Here is a 24,173-nt window from a genome sequence, read left to right as displayed (position 1 = left end):
AATTTCGTCGATCACGTTCATTTGTTATCGATTAATCAAATGCATTTTTTTTTATTTTTTAATGCAGGTTGTTACTGTTAGTGCGAGTCTTGAAGCAATTAAATGAATTTCACTGTGTGGCAGCAGTTAAACATTTTACCACCAGGGTGCAATATTTGTCACCATACTCGGTTATCGGTGATCTTCCGTTTTGATTTCAAAAGAATAACGTTACTCATGAAGACAGGCTAAGTGTGGTGTGGGACCATTTTGATTTAAAAGCCGAAATAGTTCACTGCAAACATTGCGATGCCGTGTATAAGAAGAACAACATGGCCACGACTCAAATGATCTACCACTTAAACAAAGTGCATCCGTCCATGGTTAATGTCGGCTGCGGTGCATCCTGCTGGAAAAGTTAGCGCGGAGGTAACCTGTGCATCCCGGCAATGTCAGTCTCCTCAGAGCGGGTGTTTTCGTGGCGTGTCTGTTTTTATTCCGGTTAACAGGTTAGAGCTTGAACACTGCCTGCATGACGCGCGTCTCAGAAGCCGTGCCGCGCAGAGAACATGTGCATGCTAGAGAACCGATGCCTATTTTTCACGCGACATGCAAGTGTGTTGGAAGCATTTCCAGGCAAAATAGAATATAAAAATATGTTTAAATGTCATTTTGACATGAATGCACATTAATAAATGACATTTTGAAAGTCTCTAGGTTAACATAAATGCAGATATAGGCCTAATTGTAAAAAACATATTATCGTTTTTTTTTTTAATTGGTTTTATATGTATGGCCCCACACCACACAAAAAGTCAAACTATGAGTGTAAAATATGATTGTTTAGTTCTATTTAATATTGCAAATGATTTTGATATTGTTCTTTTTACATTATTTATGTGCGATTTCCAGCATAATTTATGATCTATTGTAACACCCAGAAATTTATTTTCACACACTTTCAATTTCCTCATTATTAATCCTAATTTTAGCTTTATTATTACTCTGTCGATTACTAAATATGATGAACTTTGTTTAAATTAAATTCAGTGAAAGTCTATTATCATCAAACCATTTTTTTAAAAGATCCTCAGTTCACTTTCCACTGTGTTCAGAAGCTGTTCCAAATTTTTCCTGAACATTACAAATTTCTTATGATGTTATGATAAACAGAAGAGAGTTTGATATGTGCATTTTGGATATTTTCAAATGTCAACAACCCTAAAAAATAAAACAATGATTTGAGATTGTGAATGCAGTAATCCATATTTATTTACATACGCAGATATTAATAATTTGCTGTGTAAGTGACCATATAAAAAACTCTAATTGTTCCATGTGTGTAATATCAGTGTGTGTCCTCTTGGTGGCGCTGTGTCTCAGTACTACGATTAAATGCAGCTGCACAAAAAAATGCGCTCTGGATCTGTGTGACGTTCATTAATGTGTGTTTTCCCATGTGTGACTCAGACTCCCTGAGGACAGTAACACACATGACGGAGGAGTGTGTGCATCACATTATACATCTGTACAGTAACCCCTGATTTAAGAAAAACTTCACTGGAGAAACAGCAGTTTTGTGTGGATGTGACTGCATGAGATAAACACACACAATCAGACACAAAGATGGACGATCAGACTTCCAATAAATAATTGAGCTCATTTCCAGATGCCTTCGAGCTCTACGTACATGAAGCTGAATTGTGTACACATCAGATTGCAGAAGAATGGATGGACTAGACACGTCAGGCATCCATCACACAGCTCGATGTTCACAATGATTGTATTTGACATTTGTGTTCAGACCAGTACACACATTTGCGAACACTTACTGTCATGTGATGGATTTACTCTATGCTGCCATTTCTGGTTTTCTCATAAATGCACAACGTAACTGAAGTGATTCTCTGAGCTTAATGTCTTCGCTGTCTTTAAATATTGTTCAAACGCTGACCGTCTTAATAAGTGAGTCACTGAGTCGATTTGTTCAAACGCTGGCTGTCTTAATGAGTGAGTCACTGAGTCGATTTGTTCAAACGCTGGCTGTCTTAATGAGTGAGTCACTGAGTCGATTCATTCAAACGCTGACCGTTTTAATGAGTGAGTCATTGAGTCGATTCATTCAAATGCTAACCGTCTTAATGAGTGAGTCATTGAGTTCAAACGCTGACCGTCTTAATAAGTGAGTCACTGAGTCGATTTGTTCAAACGCTGGCTGTCTTAATGAGTGAGTCACTGAGTCGATTCATTCAAACGCTGACCGTTTTAATGAGTGAGTCATTGAGTCGATTCATTCAAATGCTAACCGTCTTAATGAGTGAGTCATTGAGTTCAAACGCTGGCCGTCTTAATGAGTGAGTCATTGAGTCTATTCGTTCAAATGCTAACCGTCTTAATGAGTGATTCATTGAGTGCAAACGCTAGCCGTCTTAATGAGTGATTCATTGAGTGCAAACGCTAGCCGTCTTAATAAGTGATTCATTGAGTTCAAACGCTGGCCGTCTTAATGAGTGATTCATTGAGTGCAAACGCTAGCCGTCTTAATGAGTGATTCATTGAGTGCAAACGCTGGCCGTCTTAATGAGTGAGTCATTGAGTCGATTCATTCAAATGCTAACCGTCTTAATGAGTGATTCATTGAGTTCAAACGCTGGCCGTCTTAATGAGTGAGTCATTGAGTCTATTCGTTCAAATGCTAACCGTCTTAATGAGTGATTCATTGAGTACAAACGCTAGCCGTCTTAATGAGTGATTCATTGAGTGCAAACGCTGGCCGTCTTAATGAGTGATTCATTGAGTGCAAACGCTAGCCGTCTTAATGAGTGATTCATTGAGTGCAAACGCTGGCCGTCTTAATGAGTGATTCATTGAGTGCAAACGCTAGCCGTCTTAATAAGTGATTCATTGAGTTCAAACGCTGGCCGTCTTAATGAGTGAGTCATTGAGTCTATTCGTTCAAATGCTAACTGTCTTAATGAGTGATTCATTAAGTTCAAACGCTAGCCGTCTTAATGAGTGAGTCATTGAGTTCAAACGCTGGCTGTCTCAATGAGTGGGTCATTGAGTTAAAACGCTAGCCGTCTTAATGAGTGAGTCATTGAGTTCAAACGCTAGCCATCTCAATGATTGGGTCATTGAGTCTATTCGTTCAAATGCTAACCGTCTTAATGAGTGGGTCATTGAGTTAAAACGCTGGCCATCTCAATGAGTGAGTCATTGAGTTCAAACGCTGGCCATCTCAATGAGTGGGTCATTGAGTCTATTCGTTCAAATGCTAACCGTCTTAATGAGTGAGTCATTGCGTCACTTTGTTAAAACGCTGGCCGTCTTAATGAGTCCATTCGTTCAAAGTCCATTCGTTCAAACGCTGGCCGTCTTAATGAGTGAGTCATTGAGTTTAAACACTGACCATCTTAATGATTGGGTCATTGAGTCTATTCGTTCAAATGCTAACCGTCTTAATGAGTGGGTCATTGAGTTAAAACACTGACCATCTCAATGAGTGAGTCATTGAGTTCAAACGCTGACCATCTTAATGATTGGGTCATTGAGTCTATTCGTTCAAATGCTAACCGTCTTAATGAGTGGGTCATTGAGTTAAAACACTGACCATCTCAATGAGTGAGTCATTGAGTTCAAACGCTGGCCATCTCAATGAGTGGGTCATTGAGTCTATTCGTTCAAATGCTAACCGTCTTAATGAGTGAGTCATTGCGTCACTTTGTTAAAACGCTGGCCGTCTTAATGAGTCTATTCGTTCAAATGCTAACCGTCTTAATGAGTGAGTCATTGCGTCACTTTGTTAAAACGCTGGCCGTCTTAAAGGGGGGGTGAAACACTCAGTTTCAGTCAGTGTCATGTCAATCTTGAGTACCTATAGAGTAGCATTGCATCCTGCATATCTCCGAAAAGTCTTTATTTTTTTTATAATTATATAAGAAAGATGCGCTGTTCCGAGTCTTTCCGAAAAAAGCTGAGCGGGTGGGGGCGTGTCGTGTGAGCGGAGCTAAATAATGACGTGTGCTCGCTGCTGCTATTGTGTTGAGTCGAGTGCGTCGTAAAGCTGTGTCATCCCTAACAGCGGGAAAAAACTTTATTCAAAATAAAAATATGGCTTTTAATCAGATACAGCCATACATCTATGATCCGGAATCAGACCCAGAGGCTGCAGTTGAACAGGAGCAGCAGCAAAAACGACTAGAGCAGGACGTCTCTATGTGCTACAAGTTATACACTAACTATATAATATGCTTAGCGGCTTGTGTTATTTACATATTTATACTTGAATTATATCGTCGTATTTTTGTCTTTGAAGGTGTACATGTGGGAAGTGCAGTTGTGCACGTGTGTTTGTGTGTTTACGCGTGGTTTGTGTAGACAGGTTAAGTTAGTGTTTACATAGATAGACACGGAATAGTAGCGCATTTGAATGAAGAAGCGTGCTTATTTAGTTCAACATATTTCCCCCCTCTTTGTGTATTGTTGAGTGCTTTTACAATACACAAACATAAAGTTACACATATAGTGGCCAGCTAAACAAATGTACACGCACTACACATCGCATGCTCCATTGATCAATTTCTATATATAGTAACTATACGTGATCATGTTTGGGCTACTTGATGAGCATAGACACAGACATTTGAAGCAGTCTAACTCACCGCCCGCGGTTCTAACGTTGGGACTGCTCCATCCTTCAGCATTAGGCTATTGGAAAATCCGGCGTCATGCTGGGCCTTGTTTATGAAACAGTCGGCACCGAAATGCAGCGAACAGATATAAACATTCGCGCAACTCAGTTGCTGATCCGGAAAAGCAAATTACATCCACTGTTGCCTTACCGCGGGGTTTTGGGGGAATCTGTGCAGGACTGTCTTGGTCTGGCAACCAAAAACGCACTTTTTGATGTCATTGTTAATTGTGCACATTACCTGTGCAGCGCAGCCTACGAGCGCTTTGATGGGCATAGCCTGTTGCTTTCGCTCTCTCCCTCTCTCTCTCTCCCTCTCTCTCTCTCACACGCTTCCGGTAGACTTGTCCGTAAGGCCCATACAAGGAAATTCCGCCCCCACTAACGTCAATGGGGACGCATGATCGCAAAAAACTTGCCGAAACTTATGACTAACCGGAAGTAGTATTTTTGACAAAGAAATACTCCCATCAAACGTCCACCTTAACTTTTGAAACTTTGTCCATGTTTAGTATGGGATTCCATGTCTTTAACAGTGTAAAAAGATCAGTATGCATGAAACAGCATTTCACCCCCCCTTTAATGAGTCCATTCGTTCAAAGTCCATTCGTTCAAACGCTGGCCGTCTTAATGAGTGAGTCATTGAGTTTAAACACTGACCATCTTAATGATTGGGTCATTGAGTCTATTCGTTCAAACGCTAGCCATCTCAATGATTGGGTCATTGAGTCTATTCGTTCAAATGCTAACCGTCTTAATGAGTGGGTCATTGAGTTAAAACACTGACCATCTCAATGAGTGAGTCATTGAGTTCAAACGCTGGCCATCTCAATGATTGGGTCATTGAGTCTATTCGTTCAAATGCTAACCGTCTTAATGAGTGAGTCATTGCGTCACTTTGTTAAAACGCTGGCCGTCTTAATGAGTCCATTCGTTCAAAGTCCATTCGTTCAAACGCTGGCCGTCTTAATGAGTGAGTCATTGAGTTTAAACACTGACAATCTTAATGAGTGATTAATTGAGTCGATTCGTTCAAACGTTGGCCGTCTTAATGAGCAAGTCATTGAGTCGATTCGTTGAAACGCTTGTCGCCTTAATGAGTAAGTCATTGAGTAGATTCGTTGAAACGCTGGCCGTCTTAATGAGTGAGTCATTGAGTCGATTCGTTGAAACGCTTACCGTCTTAATGAGTAAGTCATTGAGTCGATTCGTTGAAACGCTGGCTGTCTTAATGAGTAAGTCATTGAGTCGATTCGTTGAAACGCTGGCCGTCTTAATGAGTAAGTCATTGAGTCGATTCATTCAAACGCTGTCGCCTTAAAGAGTAAGTCATTGAGTCGATTCGTTGAAATGCTGGCCGTCTTAATGAGTAAGTCATTGAGTCGATTCGTTGAAACACTTACCGTCTTAATGAGTGAGTCATTGAGTTTAAACACTAACCATCTTATAGAGTGATTCATTGAGTTGATTCGTTCAAATGCTTACCGTCTTAATGAGTAAGTCATTGAGTCGATTCGTTCAACCGCTGGTCGTCTTAATGAGTAAGTCATTGAGTCGATTCGTTGAAATGCTTACCGTCTTAATGAGTAAGTCATTGAGTCGATTCATTCAAACGCTGGCCGTCTTAATGAGTAAGTCATTGAGTCGATTCATTCAAACGCTGTCGCCTTAAAGAGTAAGTCATTGAGTCGATTCGTTGAAATGCTGGCCGTCTTAATGAGTAAGTCATTGAGTCGATTCGTTGAAACACTTACCGTCTTAGTGTTTAAACTCAATGACTCACTCATTAACCATCTTATAGAGTGATTCATTGAGTTGATTCGTTCAAATGCTTACCGTCTTAATGAGTAAGTCATTGAGTCGATTCGTTCAACCGCTGGTCGTCTTAATGAGTAAGTCATTGAGTCGATTCGTTGAAATGCTTACCGTCTTAATGAGTAAGTCATTGAGTCGATTCATTCAAACGCTGGTCGCCTTAATGAGTAAGTCATTGAGTCGATTCGTTGAAACACTTACCGTCTTAATGATTAATTCATTGAGTTTATTCGTTCAAACGCTGGCCATCTTAATGAGTTAGTCACTGAGTTGATTCGTTCAAACGCTGGCCATCTTAATGAGTAAGTCATTGAGTCAATTCGTTGAAACGCTTACCGTCTTAATGAGTAAGTCATTGAGTCACTGAGTTTAAACACTAACCATCTTAATGAGTAAGTCATTGAGTCGATTCGTTGAAACGCTGGCCGTCTTAATGAGTAAGTCATTGAGTCGATTCGTTGAAACGCTGGCCGTCTTAATGAGTAAGTCATTGAGTCGATTCGTTGAAACGCTGGCCGTCTTAATGAGTAAGTCATTGAGTCGATTCGTTCAAACGCTTACCGTCTTAATGAGTAAGTCATTGAGTCGATTCGTTCAAACGCTGGCCGTCTTAATGAGTAAGTCATTGAGTCGATTCGTTGAAACGCTGGCCGTCTTAATGAGTAAGTCATTGAGTCGATTCGTTTAAACGCTTACCGTCTTAATGAGTAAGTCATTGAGTCGATTCGTTCAAACGCTGGCCGTCTTAATGAGTGAGCCACTGAGTTTAAACACTAACCATCTCATAGAGTGAGTCGTTGAGTCGATTCGTTGAAACGCTTACCGTCTTAATGAGTAAGTCATTGAGTCGATTCGTTCAAACGCTGGCCGTCTTAATGAGTGAGTCACTGAGTTTAAACACTAACCATCTCATAGAGTGAGTCGTTGAGTCGATTCGCTGAAACGCTTACCGTCTTAATGAGTAAGTCATTGAGTCGATTCGTTTAAACGCTTACCGTCTTAATGAGTAAGTCATTGAGTCGATTCGTTGAAACGGTTACCGTCTTAATGAGTGAGTCACTGAGTTTAAACACTAACCATCTTATAGAGCGAGTCATTGAGTCGATTCGTTCAAACGCTTACCGTCTTAATGAGTAAGTCATTGAGTCGATTCGTTCAAACGCTGGCCGTCTTAATGAGTAAGTCATTGAGTCGATTCGTTGAAACGGTTACCGTCTTAATGAGTGAGTCTCTGAGTTTAAACACTAACCATCTTATAGAGTGAGTCATTGAGTTGATTCGTTGAAACGCTGGCCGTCTTAATGAGTAAGTCATTGAGTCGATTTGTTCAAACGCTTACCGTCTTAATGAGTAAGTCATTGAGTCGATTCGTTCAAACGCTGGCCGTCTTAATGAGCAAGTCATTGAGTCGATTCGTTGAAACGGTTACCGTCTTAATGAGTGAGTCACTCAGTTTAAACACTAACCATCTTATAGAGTGAGTCATTGAGTCGATTCGTTCAAACGCTTACCGTCTTAATGAGTAAGTCATTGAGTCGATTCGTTGACACGCTGGCCGTCTTAATGAGTAAGTCATTGAGTCGATTCGTTCAAACGCTGGCCGTCTTAATGAGCAAGTCATTGAGTCGATTCGTTGAAACGTTGGCCGTCTTAATGAGTGAGTCTTTGAGTTTAAACATTAACCATCTTAATGAGTGAGTCATTGAGTCGATTCGTTGAAACGCTTAAAGAGAATTTGACTTGCCCAACGGACAAGAGGATTTAAAGGCCAATAACAAAAAATAACTAGCGAGTCACTAAAATACAAGAATGATTCTGCATTAATTTAGTGTAAGTGGCGATTGATAGTGGATAATAGTGTAATATAAAATAAACTGACGATATCAAGATGGCGCTGTTGACGCTCAGCAAACCACACAACCAAGAGTGTTTTCCTGAATACCATCACAACTGAAAATGACACTGATTTCATATGACAGATCCATAAACAATTAAATAACATTAATTCACTTACATTTTAGAGGAAATATTGACTGTTTTTGTTCTAGTTCAGCAGCGAAAATATTTCCAAACAGCAGAACCGTAACGCCTCTCACAGCAACAGTGTGTGTTACTGAATGATTCATCAGCTTGAATGAATCGTTTGGATCAATCGACTCAGTGACTCACTCATTAAGACTCACCTACTGCCACCTACTGGTGGTTTAGTTTCATGTTTAAACGTTCTTTCCAAAATTTCTTAATTGTTTATTCAAAAATACAAATCTCATAACATTATTTAATGCAGTTGTGATTTTTCAGTCTAAATTATTTAATTAGATTGGTAAGAGGTATTAGATTGGTATTAGATTGCTCTATAGTGTCTTATTTTAATTCAATCTATAGATCAAATTTAAGAATATAATATGAAACCTGAAGCATAGCCTATATTTAATAAGATTAGGGGAAAAATGCCCTTTATAAAAGGTGATAATATCACAAATATGCAGATTTAAATATTAAAACACTAGTGAGAATATTGCTTCAGAATAAATTATATTATACAACACAAACAAATTAAAATAAAACTTTTTTCCGGACAAGTGAATGACACATGAAAATGCTTAATGTTGATCCTTGCATTATATATTACACTATTATCCACTATCAATCGCCACTTACACTAAATTAATGCAGAATCATTCTTGCATTAAAGTGATTCGCTAGTTATTTTTTTGTTATTGGTGTTTTAATCCGCTTGTCTGGTCGGCATGTAAAATTCTCCTTCCCCTTCAAAAAATCGGCTTGTTAATGTCGAGCCCTGCACTTAAAAGTGCAAAAGAACAGCACAGACCGGTTATATAAAATATTGTCTCTCAGAAAAATCAGCCCTTTTAGAATTTGGTGCAAAATTGTCATGACAATTATGTCACCTTAATGGTCTCACAAGTAGGCTTCGGTTTGTGCATGAAAACCTTATTTTGCCTTTCAATCTGTGGAGTGTGACACGACCCAGACACTTCCTGAAATTCACCTGCGGGCGCTAGCGGCTTCTGCGGCGTCATTAGAGAAAGACTGGGATTGTGGGCGACTTGGAGACAGACAGAGACTTCAGAACCTCCTCGAACCCTCCCACTCATCATGCTTATATAAGCAAGAGCAGAAGACGTGGAAGAGAGACACATCCAAAGAAGAACGGGAAGATCAGAAAACGACAGACGGGCGGAGCCATGGAGAGAAGGATAAAGTCGGCAAGAACAGAAAGCAGCTTTAGGGCCCGAACGACAGCAAATCAGGTTTCCTGGGACACAAAATTGACCTAAATCTCACACTTCTGAGGAGATTTCTGTCTGTCTATAATAGTCATTTATATAAATGACCTTATGCAACTACACGTGTGCATTGCAAACAAGTGCAACAGACACGACTTCACGTTGTTATAAAATATGAAACATAACACTTAAAACACTCAGTGAAAGATGGGAAATGCTCGTGTTTTCTTACAGCTCTCCAGTTGTAAGGTGCATGTCTGTTTGTCCATGGGATATTTGGTCAGATCCATGTTACAGGCCACAGTGGTGGTGATCCTACAGGAAACACACGATTATGCTTCATAAACATCTGCTATTTAAATCTCATTCAAAAAGTACAAACATCCTTATGCTGCGTTCACACCAAACACGAATAGAACGTCAATTTCGCGTCTATAGTTGGACATTATGAATCCATTATGAATCCATTCGTGTGAATAAAGCATATTTGGACGAGTAAATAAATCGAGTGAAATAGATGCGTGTTCGAAGGCACACCAGGATGACAGCTCACTCTCACTCGTATATGTATATTTTAGGCTACAATAAAACAAAATAACTCATAAAACAACACTGTCTCTTCATTTTCATTATAAAAAAATTCAATAAACAATAGTCACACAAATGTGGCTCAGACAATGCATATTGATTATCTTCACTGCATGTATATTTATAACAAACGAACTATAAAACACAACCATGCCTCTTTTCATTTGCATTTAAAACAAATATTAAACACATTGATATGTGGTTCAGACAATAAAGCCCTGTTCAGACGGTAATTGTTTCTCTCGTGGGGTCGTAAGGTGTTTTCATCATTGATGGGCTAGTCTGTGATTTTTTTGCCGTCTGAATCCAGAATGTCAGAGTTTTTCTCGCAACATCCACGTAAAAATCCCCAGCCAAATTACCTACCACTTTTTGACAAACACCAAGGTCGTGTGTGGATTTAATTGCCGTCCGAATCCACATCTGAGTTTTCAAGAAAAGATAGCTTCAAAAATAACTGTTTATATCATTTTTGACCCCTGCGGAGCACCGTATCATTGCGTTTCCCTGTCATTTGGATGCATTTTAAAGATCTATCCTACACTTTTATTACTGAAATACTGGAAAGTATTTACACGAATAAGCTTTCATCACCGCTCAAAAGAGAAATAAAGAGAAAAACATGTAAACATTTGAAATTAGGCGTTATTACGGCAGTAATTAATGTTATATACAGTGGCATGAAAAAGTATCTGAAGCCTTTGGGATTTCTCACATTTCTGCATAAAATCACAATCAAATGTGATCTAATCTTTGTCAAAATGACACAAATGAAAAAACAGTGTCTGCCTTAACTAAAACCACCCAAACATTTATGGGTTTTCATATTTTTATTGAGGATAACATGCAAACAATGACAGAAGGGGGAGGAATAAGTAACTGAACCTTATGCCTAAGGAGACTTTTAGAGCAATTAATACCAATTTTTACCAAACAATTTAAGTCAGGGGTGTGTCCAATCACTGATGAGTGGCTTAAAGCTGCCCTGCTCACTATAAAACACACATCTAGAAAGAATTGTGTCTTGATGAGAAGCATTGTCTGATGTGCACCATGGCTCGCTCAAAAGAGCTCTCTGAAGACCTGCGATCAAGAATTGTTGATTTGTATAAAGCTGGGAAAGGTTACAGAACCATCTCTAAAAGTTTGGATGTTCATCAATCCACAGTTAGAGAAATTGTCTACAAATGGAGAGAGTTTGACACTGTTGCTTCTCTCCCAAGGAGTGGCCGTCCACCAAAAATGACAACAAGAGTTCAGCACAGTATACTCAGAGAGGTAAAAAAGAACCCTAGAGTGTCAGCTAAAGACTTACAGAAATCACTGGCACAGTCCAATATCTCTGTGCATACATCGACTACATGTAAAACACTAACCAAGAAGGGTGTTCATGGAAGGACTCCACGGAGGAAGCCACTGCTGTCTAAAAAAAAACATTGCTGCACGTTTAATGTTCGCAGAAAGACACTTGGAGAGTCCACAGAACTTCTGGCAAAATATTTTTTGGACTGATGAAACGAAAGTTGAACTGTTTGGGAGGAACACACAACATCATGTGTGGAGAAAAAATGGAACATCTCACCAACATCAACACCTCATCCCCACCGTGAAGCATGGTGGAGGGAGCATCATGGTTTGGGGCTGGTTTGCTGCCTCAGGGCCTGGACAACTTGTAATCATTAATGGAAAAATTAATTCAAAAGTTTATCAGGATGTTTTACAGGAGAAGCTGAGGCTGTCTGTCAGAAAGTTGAAGCTAAAAAGAGGATGGATGCTGCAACAGGACAATGACCCAAAACACAGAAGTAAATCAACTTCAGAATGGTTTCAAAAGAACAAAATACACGTTCTGGAGAGGCCAAGTCAAAGTCCTGACTTGAACCCCATTGAGATGCTGTGGCATGACCTCAAGACAGCGATTCATGCCAGACATCCCAGGAATCTGACTGAACTGCACCAGTTTGTAAAGAGAAATGGTCCAAGATTGATCCTGATCGATGTGCCAGACTGATCTGCAAATACAGGAAGCGTCTGGTTGAAGTTATTGCTGCCAAAGGGGGGGCAACCAGATATTTAATGTGATGGTTCAGTTACTTATTCCTCCCCCTTCTGTCATTGTTTGCATGTTATCCTTATTAAAATTATGAAAACCTATAAATGTTTGGGTGGTTTTAGTTAAGGCAGACCCTGTTTTTTCATTTGTGTCATTTTGACAAAGATTAGATCACATTTGATTGTGATTTTATGCAGAAATGTGAGAAATCCCAAAGGCTTCAGATACTTTTTCATGCCACTGTAGGTTAAATTTGCTGTATTCCGCTCCTTTCCACATTTTAATTATTTTTTTAAAGGGAATGTTGGATGACGCTCTGATTGGTTTATTCACGTTACGCCCAAACCACACCTATGAATAATGAAGCTACTTCAGACCAGGAGATTTAAATGAATAATTTCCTATTATTACATTAAATAATATTTTATTCCAAGCAGATGACTTTTACAGCAGACAATCATTTGACTGACCACGTGAGCAGCGTCCCCAGGTGCGCAGGATCACAAAACTTGGTCCTTCACCTGGAATAAATCACCATCCGAATGCACGAGTTTATCACCGAGGAGGCTGCAAATGTATTTTTACGGACGTCCAAATGAGAAAAAATTACCGCCTGAATAGGGATTAAGTGTGCATATAAATATATCAAGTTTAAGTTAAAATATAAAGTTATGAAACTTCACTTTGCCCTCAGTCAAAAACGATTTGGCAAGCAACAAATAAGATAACCCGTTAGATCTACACAAGACAAATTATATCTGATGTTTAACCACTACAGAGACGTCAGAAGAACCAGCCCAGGAAAGGCTTCTCTCGGCGGGGTTAATAAGTCTGGTGATCGCCTGGATCTCACAACTCCACAAACATAAGATTAAATGGTTTAAATAGGCGTTCTCTTTATAAATAAACCACATATTTGAGCTTTAAAAAACTACAATCTCACCTGGAAACTATATTTTGTAAAACTATAAAACTATATTTTGTGACACAATAACAGTAGTATTTTAGAAATTATGCAGGGTTTCTCTACCATGTGACAGCAGCAAGCAGGCTCCTCATTGGTTAACGCAGCTCAAATTGAAGCCTAAGTTCAGATTTTTCAACTTGGGGCGTCAGACGCAAATTCGCTTCAAACGCGTGAATGCAGAAAAAGCACCATTAGCACGTAAAGCGCGATGCTCAATTCGCGTCAAATTAGTGTAATTCGTCTGCCACGACGGGTTATTGACTCAAAGGAACTGTATGTAAATGTATTTTAATGAATCGTAAAATGGCCCTGATCAGTCTCTAGACATTAAGAAATCGTGTTCATTTCAAACACTTCTATCACTGACAGCAGTAGTCCGGCAGGATATTGTCATTATAAAGTTGTTGTTGCAGCTCAACTGATGTTGATGATGTCATGTTGTGTTTTGGCCCGAAGCTCCGCCCTCCACCTATCGACCAATCATGAGTCAGTAGTGTTTGGGGTTGCCAGATCTGCTCTAGTTACCACAGCTGCAGATCTACAAACGTTCTGCTGATCCTGCAGCCAATCTGGCAACCTCGAGTCAGGCGGAGGGGGAGGGGGAGACACCGCTCTACAGTCATCTGAAAGTGATTGCAGAACCAGTTTTGGCCACAATCTAACACACACTTCCTTTAACATGGAAATCACTCACTCCAGACGCTCTATTCGTGTTCGGTGTGAATGCAGCATTAAACCAAGACATTTAAAGGGATAGTTCACCAAAAAATGAAAATGAGATGTTGCTGACCCCCAGTGCGTCCAACATGTAGGTGTGTGTGTTTCTTCAGGAGAACACAAATGAAGATTTTTAACTCAACCGTTGCTATGTGTAGGTCATAAAATGTGTGAATGGGTAACAATTCTATGAGAGCAAAAGAAAACATGCTTAGACAACATGCACAAAGAGCCCTGTGGCTCATGACGACAAATTGTTATCTTAAGACACAAAACGATCAGTTTGTGTGAGAACTCGAGCCGTATTTATATCATTTTTTAACTCAAATACAACACTTCCGGTAAGGCCAATATCGATGCTCTGGCTCGTATACCGTATATCCTCTAATATTGGCCTGTATTCCATTAGCGGCCGGGTCTCCAACATTGGCCGGTCTCGCTGTCACCGAAGGTAAATAAAGACAGGTCTCTAATAGCGGCCGCGAGGAAGAGAACAGACGTGCAGCGGAACATGAGGAGGACGAAGAGGAGCTGTACAATAATGAACTTGTTGTAAAGGCTGGCGCGAGTGATGACAGGGTATATGCAGGAATCCTGAAGTTAATTTCAATACCTTTTTAAGACTTTTTAAAGACCTTCTCAAAATATTTTAAGACCTCATCGCACTTCAAGTTCTAATCGGCAACAAACCTTTAATAAACAGTTGTAGTCGAATGTAGACTTAAAATCTCTATCATAGGCCAATTTTGTATTGTTTATATTGCATAACAACGTATGGAGGGCGACACATTACCCAACTGCGAATTTCGCAAAATACATGACGTCACCCGTAGACAGCACTCGCCAGGGATGGAAATTAAGTCTACCACTCAATGTTTTTACCAGCCACTTTTTTGTTTTAAAAAAATTAATACTACAAGCTCTACAATACTTAAGCAGTTTATTTAATCTCAAGTCTCAATGAAATACTGACATTTTCACAAAGATTTGTGGTCTTTTATGGCTTCCAGTTTTATGGTTTTTAGTCCCCAGAATGAAACTATTAGTTTTGGCATCTTTGACGCGTGTTGACAACACACCGAGCAGAACATTGTCAGTAGGGACGCACCGAAATCTAAATTCTTGGCCGAAACCAAAAAAGAAGAAACCAAAGGCGAAAACCGAAAAATAAAATTCAAACTAAAATGTTTAACTCGACCTCACTCATGTGTACATTAAATAATAATGCACATGCCTACTGGCCTGCAGAAAGGTACAGAAATTGAATAAAGCGATCACATGGAAAATAACTGCATATTTAACTGTTTAAATGAAAGATTCATCCTTATTAAACTTACAAAAGCTAATCAATCAAGAGCAGTGAGTGATGTCAAACTAAATATAAGGACATCACTCAGGCAGCAGTAAAGGCCACTGTGCCTTTAAGACCTGATCCAGGGATATGCTCGTCTTTCTCGACTGTGCATACTATACAGTTCACTTAAGGCGTATTCAGACTATGTCTGCTAGGATACTCAAGATGGACATGTTGACACTTGTGTGAGTTTGTCCGTTTTAAGCGCAAGACTTGAAAGAGAACTCAATATTTGCGCGCTGTGAGACGAGTGCGCGTTCTCGGATGATGCGCAGTGACGGATCTTCTCTCAGAGCGTGCTCTCTCACAGCGCGTCTTCACGCGAGTGATGACGGAGAAAACGACTGGTCATATGCGCACATACGGCAGCACTCGCATGCATTGAACAAAGTTTACAAAGAGGTGAAACAGCTCGGTAGGTGAAGCGAGTTTACCGCCACAACTCTAAATCAGCCGCATTTGGCTGGTGGCGGTGCTAATGTCCATCCCTGGCGCGCGCGCTCCGAGCCCATCTCAGACTGAGCGCCCCGTTGTTTTTTAATACTTATGGGGATGAAAAGAAATATATTCATAAATACTTTTTTGAGTCAAACTCTTTTGACAAAGCTTGAACAAAATACTTTCAAAATTTAAGACTTTATAAAGCCGTGATAAGACTTTTTAATACTTTATAAGGGTCTCAATTTTCCCAAAACTGATTTATCACCTTTTAAGACTTTTCAAGACCCCGCGGATACCCTGGATGAGGAGTTTACAGGGAGAAATGAAGAGGAGGAGGAAACTGAGGAGGACGAGGATTAAACAGAATTTGAGGATTTTTTTAAAACTTCAAACCAAGCGAGACAGGAATGGTTAAACTTTGGAGCGGTAAGGGTGTCTGTTGCCTTTTGTTATGAATCAATAACCTAATTATCACCGTGTATGGTTAAGTGTTTACAATGAACTTCTGGTAGCCTATGTTTGCTAAGTATTTGTTACCATATTTCTACACTGGAATTTAGCCTGAATTACCGGTATTTGTTGTTAATGTTCCGTATGCATACCATAATGTTATGGTAACTGTACGTTTTCAATAAATGAACCTAGTATTTTATAGGTTAAAATAGACGCAAAATCAAATTTTTATTCATTCTACTGGTAGTTTGATTTGCTCAAATAGAAATTGAGGCCTGCCTCTAATTCTGGCCTCCTTCCAATAAAGGCCTGGACCGCGATGCGCTTGAGTAAAATAAAGGCCTGGGCCTATATTAGAGGATTTACGGTATCCCACATCCAGATTGCGTATTATTGACTTTACCGGAAGTGAAGCGCGTTCCAGGCTGTTGGATATAGCGTTGTATTTGAGGTAAAAAATGATATAAATCCGGCTCGATTTCTCACACAAACTGATCATTTTGTGTCTTAAGATATCAATGTGTCGTCAGGAGCCACAGGACCAATTCTTTTTTTACTCATAGAATTGTTCCCCATTCACATCATTATATAACGGTTGAGTTAAAAATCTTCATTTGTGTTCTCCTGAAGAAACAAACACACCTACATGTTGGATGCACTGGGGTCAGCAGATAAACGTCACAAGCTCATTTTTGGATGAACTATCCCTTTATGCGGATCGACAGCAATTGATCTGCGCTACAGACCGGATGAAGCCTCACCGGAGGGCGTAGAGAACCGTTCCGTTGGGAAAGATCCGGATCAGCCGGTTCTCCACGGTGATGTCATGGAGGAAGGACTTCTTGGAGTCCACTATAAAGGTGTCTGGGACCCACAGCAGCTCCACCAGTCGGCCGTCCAGACTCAAGCTCTTGTTGCCTTCGAACACCAGCCGCTCGTCCGTCCATCGCTGCCGCAGGAAGATGGTGGCCGTGTAGTCCTGCCAAGATTCAGCAAACAAGACCAACACTAGCAACAGAGAATAAGAAACTGTGTGGGGTGAGCCAAAGTTTCACACTTTGGAACCTCCTAACTTTGAGTTCTTTGAGAAATAATAATGATGATAATAATAAATGTTTAATTATTATTATTTATTTTATTATTACTAAGGAAATAATAATAATACTAACAATAATAAATAAAATTGATAATAATTAAAAATATATTATTTAAAATATGTCACTAAACAATAACCAATAATAATAAAACATTTTAAATATTATTTTTAATTATTATTATTATTATTTAATTATATTCAATAAAACATAATAGTAATACATTTTTAATAATGATTTATTTTTCATCATTGTTGTAATAAAAAATAAATATCAATAATAATAAATAACAATTATGCATGTTGAATTTTTAGTATTTTTATTGGAATTATTAGACAAATACTACTACTACTACTACTACTACTAATAATAATAATAATAATAATATACTGTTTAATTATGATTAAATCCTTAAAGACAATAATAACAATTTGTAATAATTAATAATTAGCAGCATTATTCTTCTGTATTTTTATAATAATAATAATAATAAATGTTGAATTGTTAGTAGTATTATATTCATATTCAATTATATTCAAAAAACAAATAATAGTAATACATATTGAAGAATATAGTAAAAATTAAAATATGAATAATAATAATAAATGTTGAATTATTACTATTATTATTATTATTATTATTATTATTATCATCATCATTATTATGTATTATTAAAATACAAATTAAATATGTATATTTTAGTATTTATTTATTATTGATTCATTTATTAAAAAAAATATTTAAACATTAAAATACATTTTTAATTATTCTTTATTAGTAGTATTATTAATATTCTGTATTTTTTTTTTAAAAACAGTTAACATATTTTTAGTATTCTTATTATTATATTACATAAAAAGATAATAGTAATAAATATTTTTCATTACTCATTGTTGCAATCTAAAATGTAACAACAGTAAATGTATTTATTTATAAATCTATACATTTGTATTATTCATTATTACTAATAATATAGTTGTTATTTTAAATGACTGTTGATGTTAATTATTGAGTGTGAGTAATTGATAAATAAATGGTAAATCCCTAACGAGCACATAAGAGTGTTCATGTGAACTGCAGTGTAATGAAATGTGTTTATAGCTGTGAGGTTGCAGTGTTCCTCTCACCATGTTGATCTCTGAAATGGTATCAATGCTGGCGATGTCTAAACTCATGCCCACCGTGACGGGACCATCTAGACAACAGATGGAGAGAAGGCATGCGAGCGTCATTTCAATAACACAATCATTCGGAGAAGCGCTGTTAAAGATGGAAACCCTGGGAGCCAAACGCTCTGCTCATTAAAGCGGATCATGTGGAAAACATATGTTTTACTTCTGAAATATTCACATATATTTTTGTGTGACTATAAAGCTGCTGCTGCCTTATGACAATAGATTTATTAATAAAAAATTCTCTCATCATTGACAGCGTTTACATGGACAACAATTCTCCGATATTAATCTGATTAAGACAATACTCTGATTAAGAGGCTACCATGTAGACAGTGATTTCTAATGACCTTAATAAGATTAAAGTCATAATCTAACTAAACGCAAATCGGATTAAGACATGTGGACGCATTACCAGAGAGCATTACAGACATGTATACACCTTAATCTAACTATTAACGTTGTGTCGGAGATTTCGCCGCATTTTGTGACAGGACAAATAAAGTTACGTGCAGAGGGAGGGGAGGGCTTTGGGAGTTCGTTTTGAAAATTAATCAAAAGTGCCCCTCTCAATGATCATCGATAATATTGTGCCCAATAAAACAGAATTTGAATTATAATTAATATAAAAATGTGCACAAAAAACAGTATCCTTATGGCGGAAAAGTCCCGTTTATCTTTTACGTATCATTGCCCAACCTAACGCATCGCTATGGGTGGCGTGTTTTGCTTGACTGTTCATTCTAAACACTGCGTCCTCTATATTTTTTTCTTCTTGTTGTTATTACTATGCTCATTGTTAAAGTAAAATACAATAAGTTTGTATCTGTAAGCGCGGACCGCATGGGTCAACGGCAGGAAAAAACAAAACCTTTTTCATCATTAATCGAAGCTATTATTCTAAATGTAGGCTGACAAGAAGGAGGAAAGAGGGGCAGTGTCTCTTCAAAAAATTGAAAAAAAAACAATAAATATTACAAAAATAAAATAACTTAAATGTATATACCGTAATTCCTCAAATAAAGACCAGGGCCTTTATTTACCTGAACAGCCGATGGGAACCGTTTTTTTATTTGAAGCAGGCTTTTATTAGGGACAAGAATAAAATTGCTTTTCAATTTAAAGTGATCGTTCCGGTGGACAAATATCATTGATTTTTTTAAGAAACAATTGCAAAAATATCACCATACAACAACATAATAGGCCTACGCATTTTTTGTAACTCCGCGCGCAGCTCCGCATCCGAAGATGAACGAGTTCTCGGCGAATCTAGCCGAGCATGACGTCTCATCACACCGGCCCGCGATATTTTTTTTTCCCAGGATGGTAGGGGAAGGTACCGCCTTATTCGTCTATGATTGGCTAGAAGGGCTCTCCTCTGATTGGTTATACATCTCATGGCAGGCTGTAAAGCTGGGCATACACTGTGCGATTTCTATGGGATTTCAGCAAGGTTACCTACTCACACTGTACGAGTAGATCGCATGCGATGTAAAGCCAGAGCTCACGATTGATGTGCTCTCACTTTGCGGTCCGACCGTCGAGCGCGTCTTGACTGCGCACACTGTACAGGTGAAAAATGCGCAATAAAACCCCCGTGGCGACGATAGACCATGGTGTATTAAAGAGAGGTAGCCTATCAAATGCATCAGCTATTGATATCAAGAGTATTTAGAATTTATGTATAAAATTATTATTATTATTAGAGTAGGCCTACTTTTATTATTAAATCGATATTACATTAATTTGCCCCCCTCCCCCAACAATAATGCATAATCGACACACTGCATACTAAAATAATAGATTACTCCTCACTATTTAAAAACATTTAGCCCGATTAAACAAGGAATTATAGGTCTAATTATATGATTATAATGTCAGAACACTGCAATAATAATGTCCGTCTCAATGACCTGGCCAATGTCCTCATATTTCACCCTCTCTTTGTAAAACCTGTCATACCCATGTCGTACACATTTGTGTCCTCATATGTCACAAAACATGCCCCCACACGCAAATATACACACACACACACACACACACACACACACACACACACACACACACACACACACACACACACACACAATTACTATGTTTAACATGCACTAAATTGTCTATTACTAAAGTTTATGCAATGCTAGGTTCACAATAAATAAAATCTGTCATATTTGTATCATACTGTGGTGTCTCTTCTATAAAATTGCCAATGAAATTGTGGACTTGACATATAAATCTGAAGACACGGATATGCGCTTTTCTTAGTATGTTGGATTGACTTCGATCGTTTCTGTTTATCAAAACAGACTAGCTGACAGCCTACCATGAACGTGAGATATATAACCAATCGAAGGAGAGCCCTTCTAGCCAATCATAGACGAAAAAGGCGGAACCTTCGAGACACCCCTCGCTGCAGCCTGTAGCACGATGACGTTGCTGGATCAGATCCAATACGTACTGGATGGTGGATCGTTATGGCAACGTCATTCATACAGATCTCTGAGTTAATTCATAATGCGTATGCGCTAGTCATAATGTATGATCATTATTGTACATAGATGATGTGTAGTTGTAGTACTGATAAATAGTATTAAGTAATTATTGATTAATACATCATCTTTTCATAAATGTGATGCTTAAATTATCCTAGTTTCGCTGAACATGCATGCAAAACAGTTAATTTTTATATATTCTGATCGTACTTACTGTTGAGAGGAAGGAAAAATGAGTCAAGTAATTGTCTCTGTTATTTTAATCCTCAATGCAACACGATCTGTAAAGAACTTTAAAATACCAGCCTACACATTCAAGGAAAAATGCAAAACGTGTGTCCTGATGGCGTGTGCATGTTATTAATCGTTATTTTTGCGCGAGCGGTTTGAGTATTTATCTATCCAGCAAAACTCTCTTGTGCATTCAATGATGTCCCCAAAACTCTACTGCGCATGCGTATATGACGTCATCCAATTGTGAATGAAACCACCGCGCATGCGCGTCCAGTACGCATTGGATCTGATCCAGTACGTCATCGTGCTACAGGCTGCAGCGAGGACTTCTTGGAACCTTCCCCTACCATCCTGGGAAAAAAAGAATCGCCACCGGCCCACAGTTTGCACACACAAATTGGTGCTTATCTTAACTGAATGAGCCTACAAAAGCAGAAATAAGCCATTTTAAATAAAGATACATGTTTAAGCAAATAAATAAATAAATCACGACACTAAAGTTAAATTAGGAAATATTTACGAGATCGTTAATTTAGGGCATATTTTATTCTCATGTTACAAGTAATAATATCAAGCCAAGGTTTACTGAGTTTTACACCATTCTTTTGTGCTGTGGTTTTTTGTGCAATGTACTAAAATATATATCATCACCTGTGCACGTTAGCCCACTTCTTCTCTACGCGTTGGTTTATAGAACAATTACTCCGAATCACCCTCTGTCGTTTCAAAGAATAGCACAACGGCGAGCGTGTCAAGAATAAACGCCTCGTCCGTTTGGGGAGGAGTGTGCGGCGCGCAGTCAGCGGAGACAGAAAAGTATTGCGATACCCTGCTATTACAAACGGTACGATATGGACTTTTATTAGTACCGGTACTTTAAGGAGGACAACGCTAACATAAGCTGTATATCTTAATGTGCGTGGATGTGTGACAGCAGGTGTCAGGACATGTGTGTGCAGAACTCTGCTTCCACCGGTCACTAAACATTGGAAGTAGTAGTAGAAGAGTTAAATACGCGCAGCGCATGGCAGAGAAAGCAACAGAAATATGCGCGCATGAGGAGAAAAGGCGCGGCGCGGGACGTGCTCGCTCTACCGGACTCTGACCTGAAGCACACGCTCGCGCCTTTCAGACAACAAACATGCGATCGCCATTCAGTTCTTTCGCGGATTATTATTAGGGTTTGAATGGTCAAACATAAGTAAAAATGCATGGTCTGGGGAGTATTGAGGTAAACACAGTCGGATGTGTCTTTAGTGAGCGTATACAGCTGAGGTGATTAGATCAGTGCAGGTCTTAAGCCAGACCTAATATTCTGTGATTAATGTTAGGCAAACAATGAAAAATAGAAAACCATCACATGCTTGGCTAAATAACTACAATATATTTATTAAGAATCAGTGTATAGTTCAATTATAGAGTGAAGAATAAGTAAGCAGTTTTATCTTTGATTATTTAATTTCTTAATTGACTTGGTACTGTAATTAGACCTAATGAAGCTGAAAAATAAGTAAATAGACCTAATGAAGCTGAATAAAGCACTGTTTTTGTCATATTGTTTGTAATTTGCATTTTTTGTGCTTATTTTTAAAAACAGATACAATTAAAAATATATATTATAATTATAAGATTACACTTAAAAAATATTAAATTACTCGTATAATAAAATAAGATTTTGGTCATCCTAACCTGTTGAGAAGTGAAAGGTTTGTGAATGATAACATGATTGATAATGTAATCTCTGTAAAGATCTTCACACTGGCATGCAGTTATTATAGCAATAAAAGAAGCGAATGGTCAAAAACCAGGGCAGGAACATGCTGGACAAGTGAATTTTTAGTTTAAAACATTAAACAATGATTAATAAGTTCTGTTGTCATATTATTCATATTACCTGTTTTTTGTTTGTTTTTACTGTGGTATCGATTTAGTACCAGTATCAAGGTATTTTAGTCTGGTATCGTATCGAAGTCAAAAATTTGGTATCGTGACAACACTAGGTTAATATAAGGTGCGTCTTAATCAGCTCCCTAGTTCAGTAGTCAGGGCACTGATCAGGACATACCGGTAAGTGAATGGGCTGATCCCTGATCAGTGCCCTGACTACTGACGGAGCAGATTGAGACGCACGCATTGATCTATGTTCTATAACATGTAAACACCTTAATCAGAATAAGGTCAATAATTAGAAAACTGCTATCCATGTAAACGGAGTCAATGACAGTAGCTCATTGGAAAACGATGGATAATATATCGCAAATATTCTTGAAATATCATGATATCATTTTGAGGCTATATCGCCCACCCCTAGTGTCTTGTAAAGGGTTAAAGAGAGTTAAGGCCTTTGCACACAGAGTCCGAAATGTTCGCATTCGTTTTTCCGTATTCGTGATCCAAAAAATTTGTGATCCGAAAAATTCGATGCTTATTAATGAATGCGTTGCAGGGGAAAACGCACAAAAAGACAAAGTGACGTCTAGTGAGGATGATTTGTTTGTCCTGAGGAGATATTGTGTTCATCCACTCCTGCGATCGCGTAGAGAGGAGAGTTTCTCCTCCTTATCCAGCGGGATTATCCAGACCGACCGATCCAAAGTGTCAGGGGCTCAGTTTGATGCCGCTAGCGATACTGGAGCCACATATTAAAAAGAAGACCACTAATTTCCTTGAATCCCGAACACCTGGTAGTATGTCTATGGATCCGATCACACACACACACACACAGACACACACAGACACACACAGACACACACAGACACACACACACACACACACACACACACATGTTGGTCTATGTGGTTTACAGGGACTCTCCATAGGCGTAATGGTTTTTATACTGTACAAACCGTATTTTCTATCCCCTTACACTGCCC

At 38.5% G+C, this 24,173-nt stretch overlaps 1 protein-coding gene across 2 annotated transcripts in view; it reads right to left on the bottom strand.

The window, feature by feature from the left end:
• The window catches only part of LOC137044895 (gamma-aminobutyric acid receptor subunit pi), a 126,657-nt gene that overhangs the window by 15,014 nt on the left and 87,470 nt on the right, over positions 1-24,173 (bottom strand). For both annotated transcript variants that reach the window (XM_067421274.1, XM_067421273.1), the window contains exons 4-6: positions 18,530-18,597; positions 17,070-17,287; positions 9,968-10,050 (exon numbers count right to left, since the gene is read on the bottom strand). In XM_067421274.1, coding sequence (XP_067277375.1) covers positions 9,968-10,050; positions 17,070-17,287; positions 18,530-18,597 — 369 coding nt within the window. The remainder of the gene's footprint in view (positions 1-9,967; positions 10,051-17,069; positions 17,288-18,529; positions 18,598-24,173) is intronic.

Source organism: Pseudorasbora parva, chromosome 17 (assembly GCF_024679245.1).
Source record: "Pseudorasbora parva isolate DD20220531a chromosome 17, ASM2467924v1, whole genome shotgun sequence".
NCBI lineage: Eukaryota > Metazoa > Chordata > Actinopteri > Cypriniformes > Gobionidae > Pseudorasbora > Pseudorasbora parva.
This window is presented reverse-complemented; position numbering and strand designations above follow the sequence as displayed.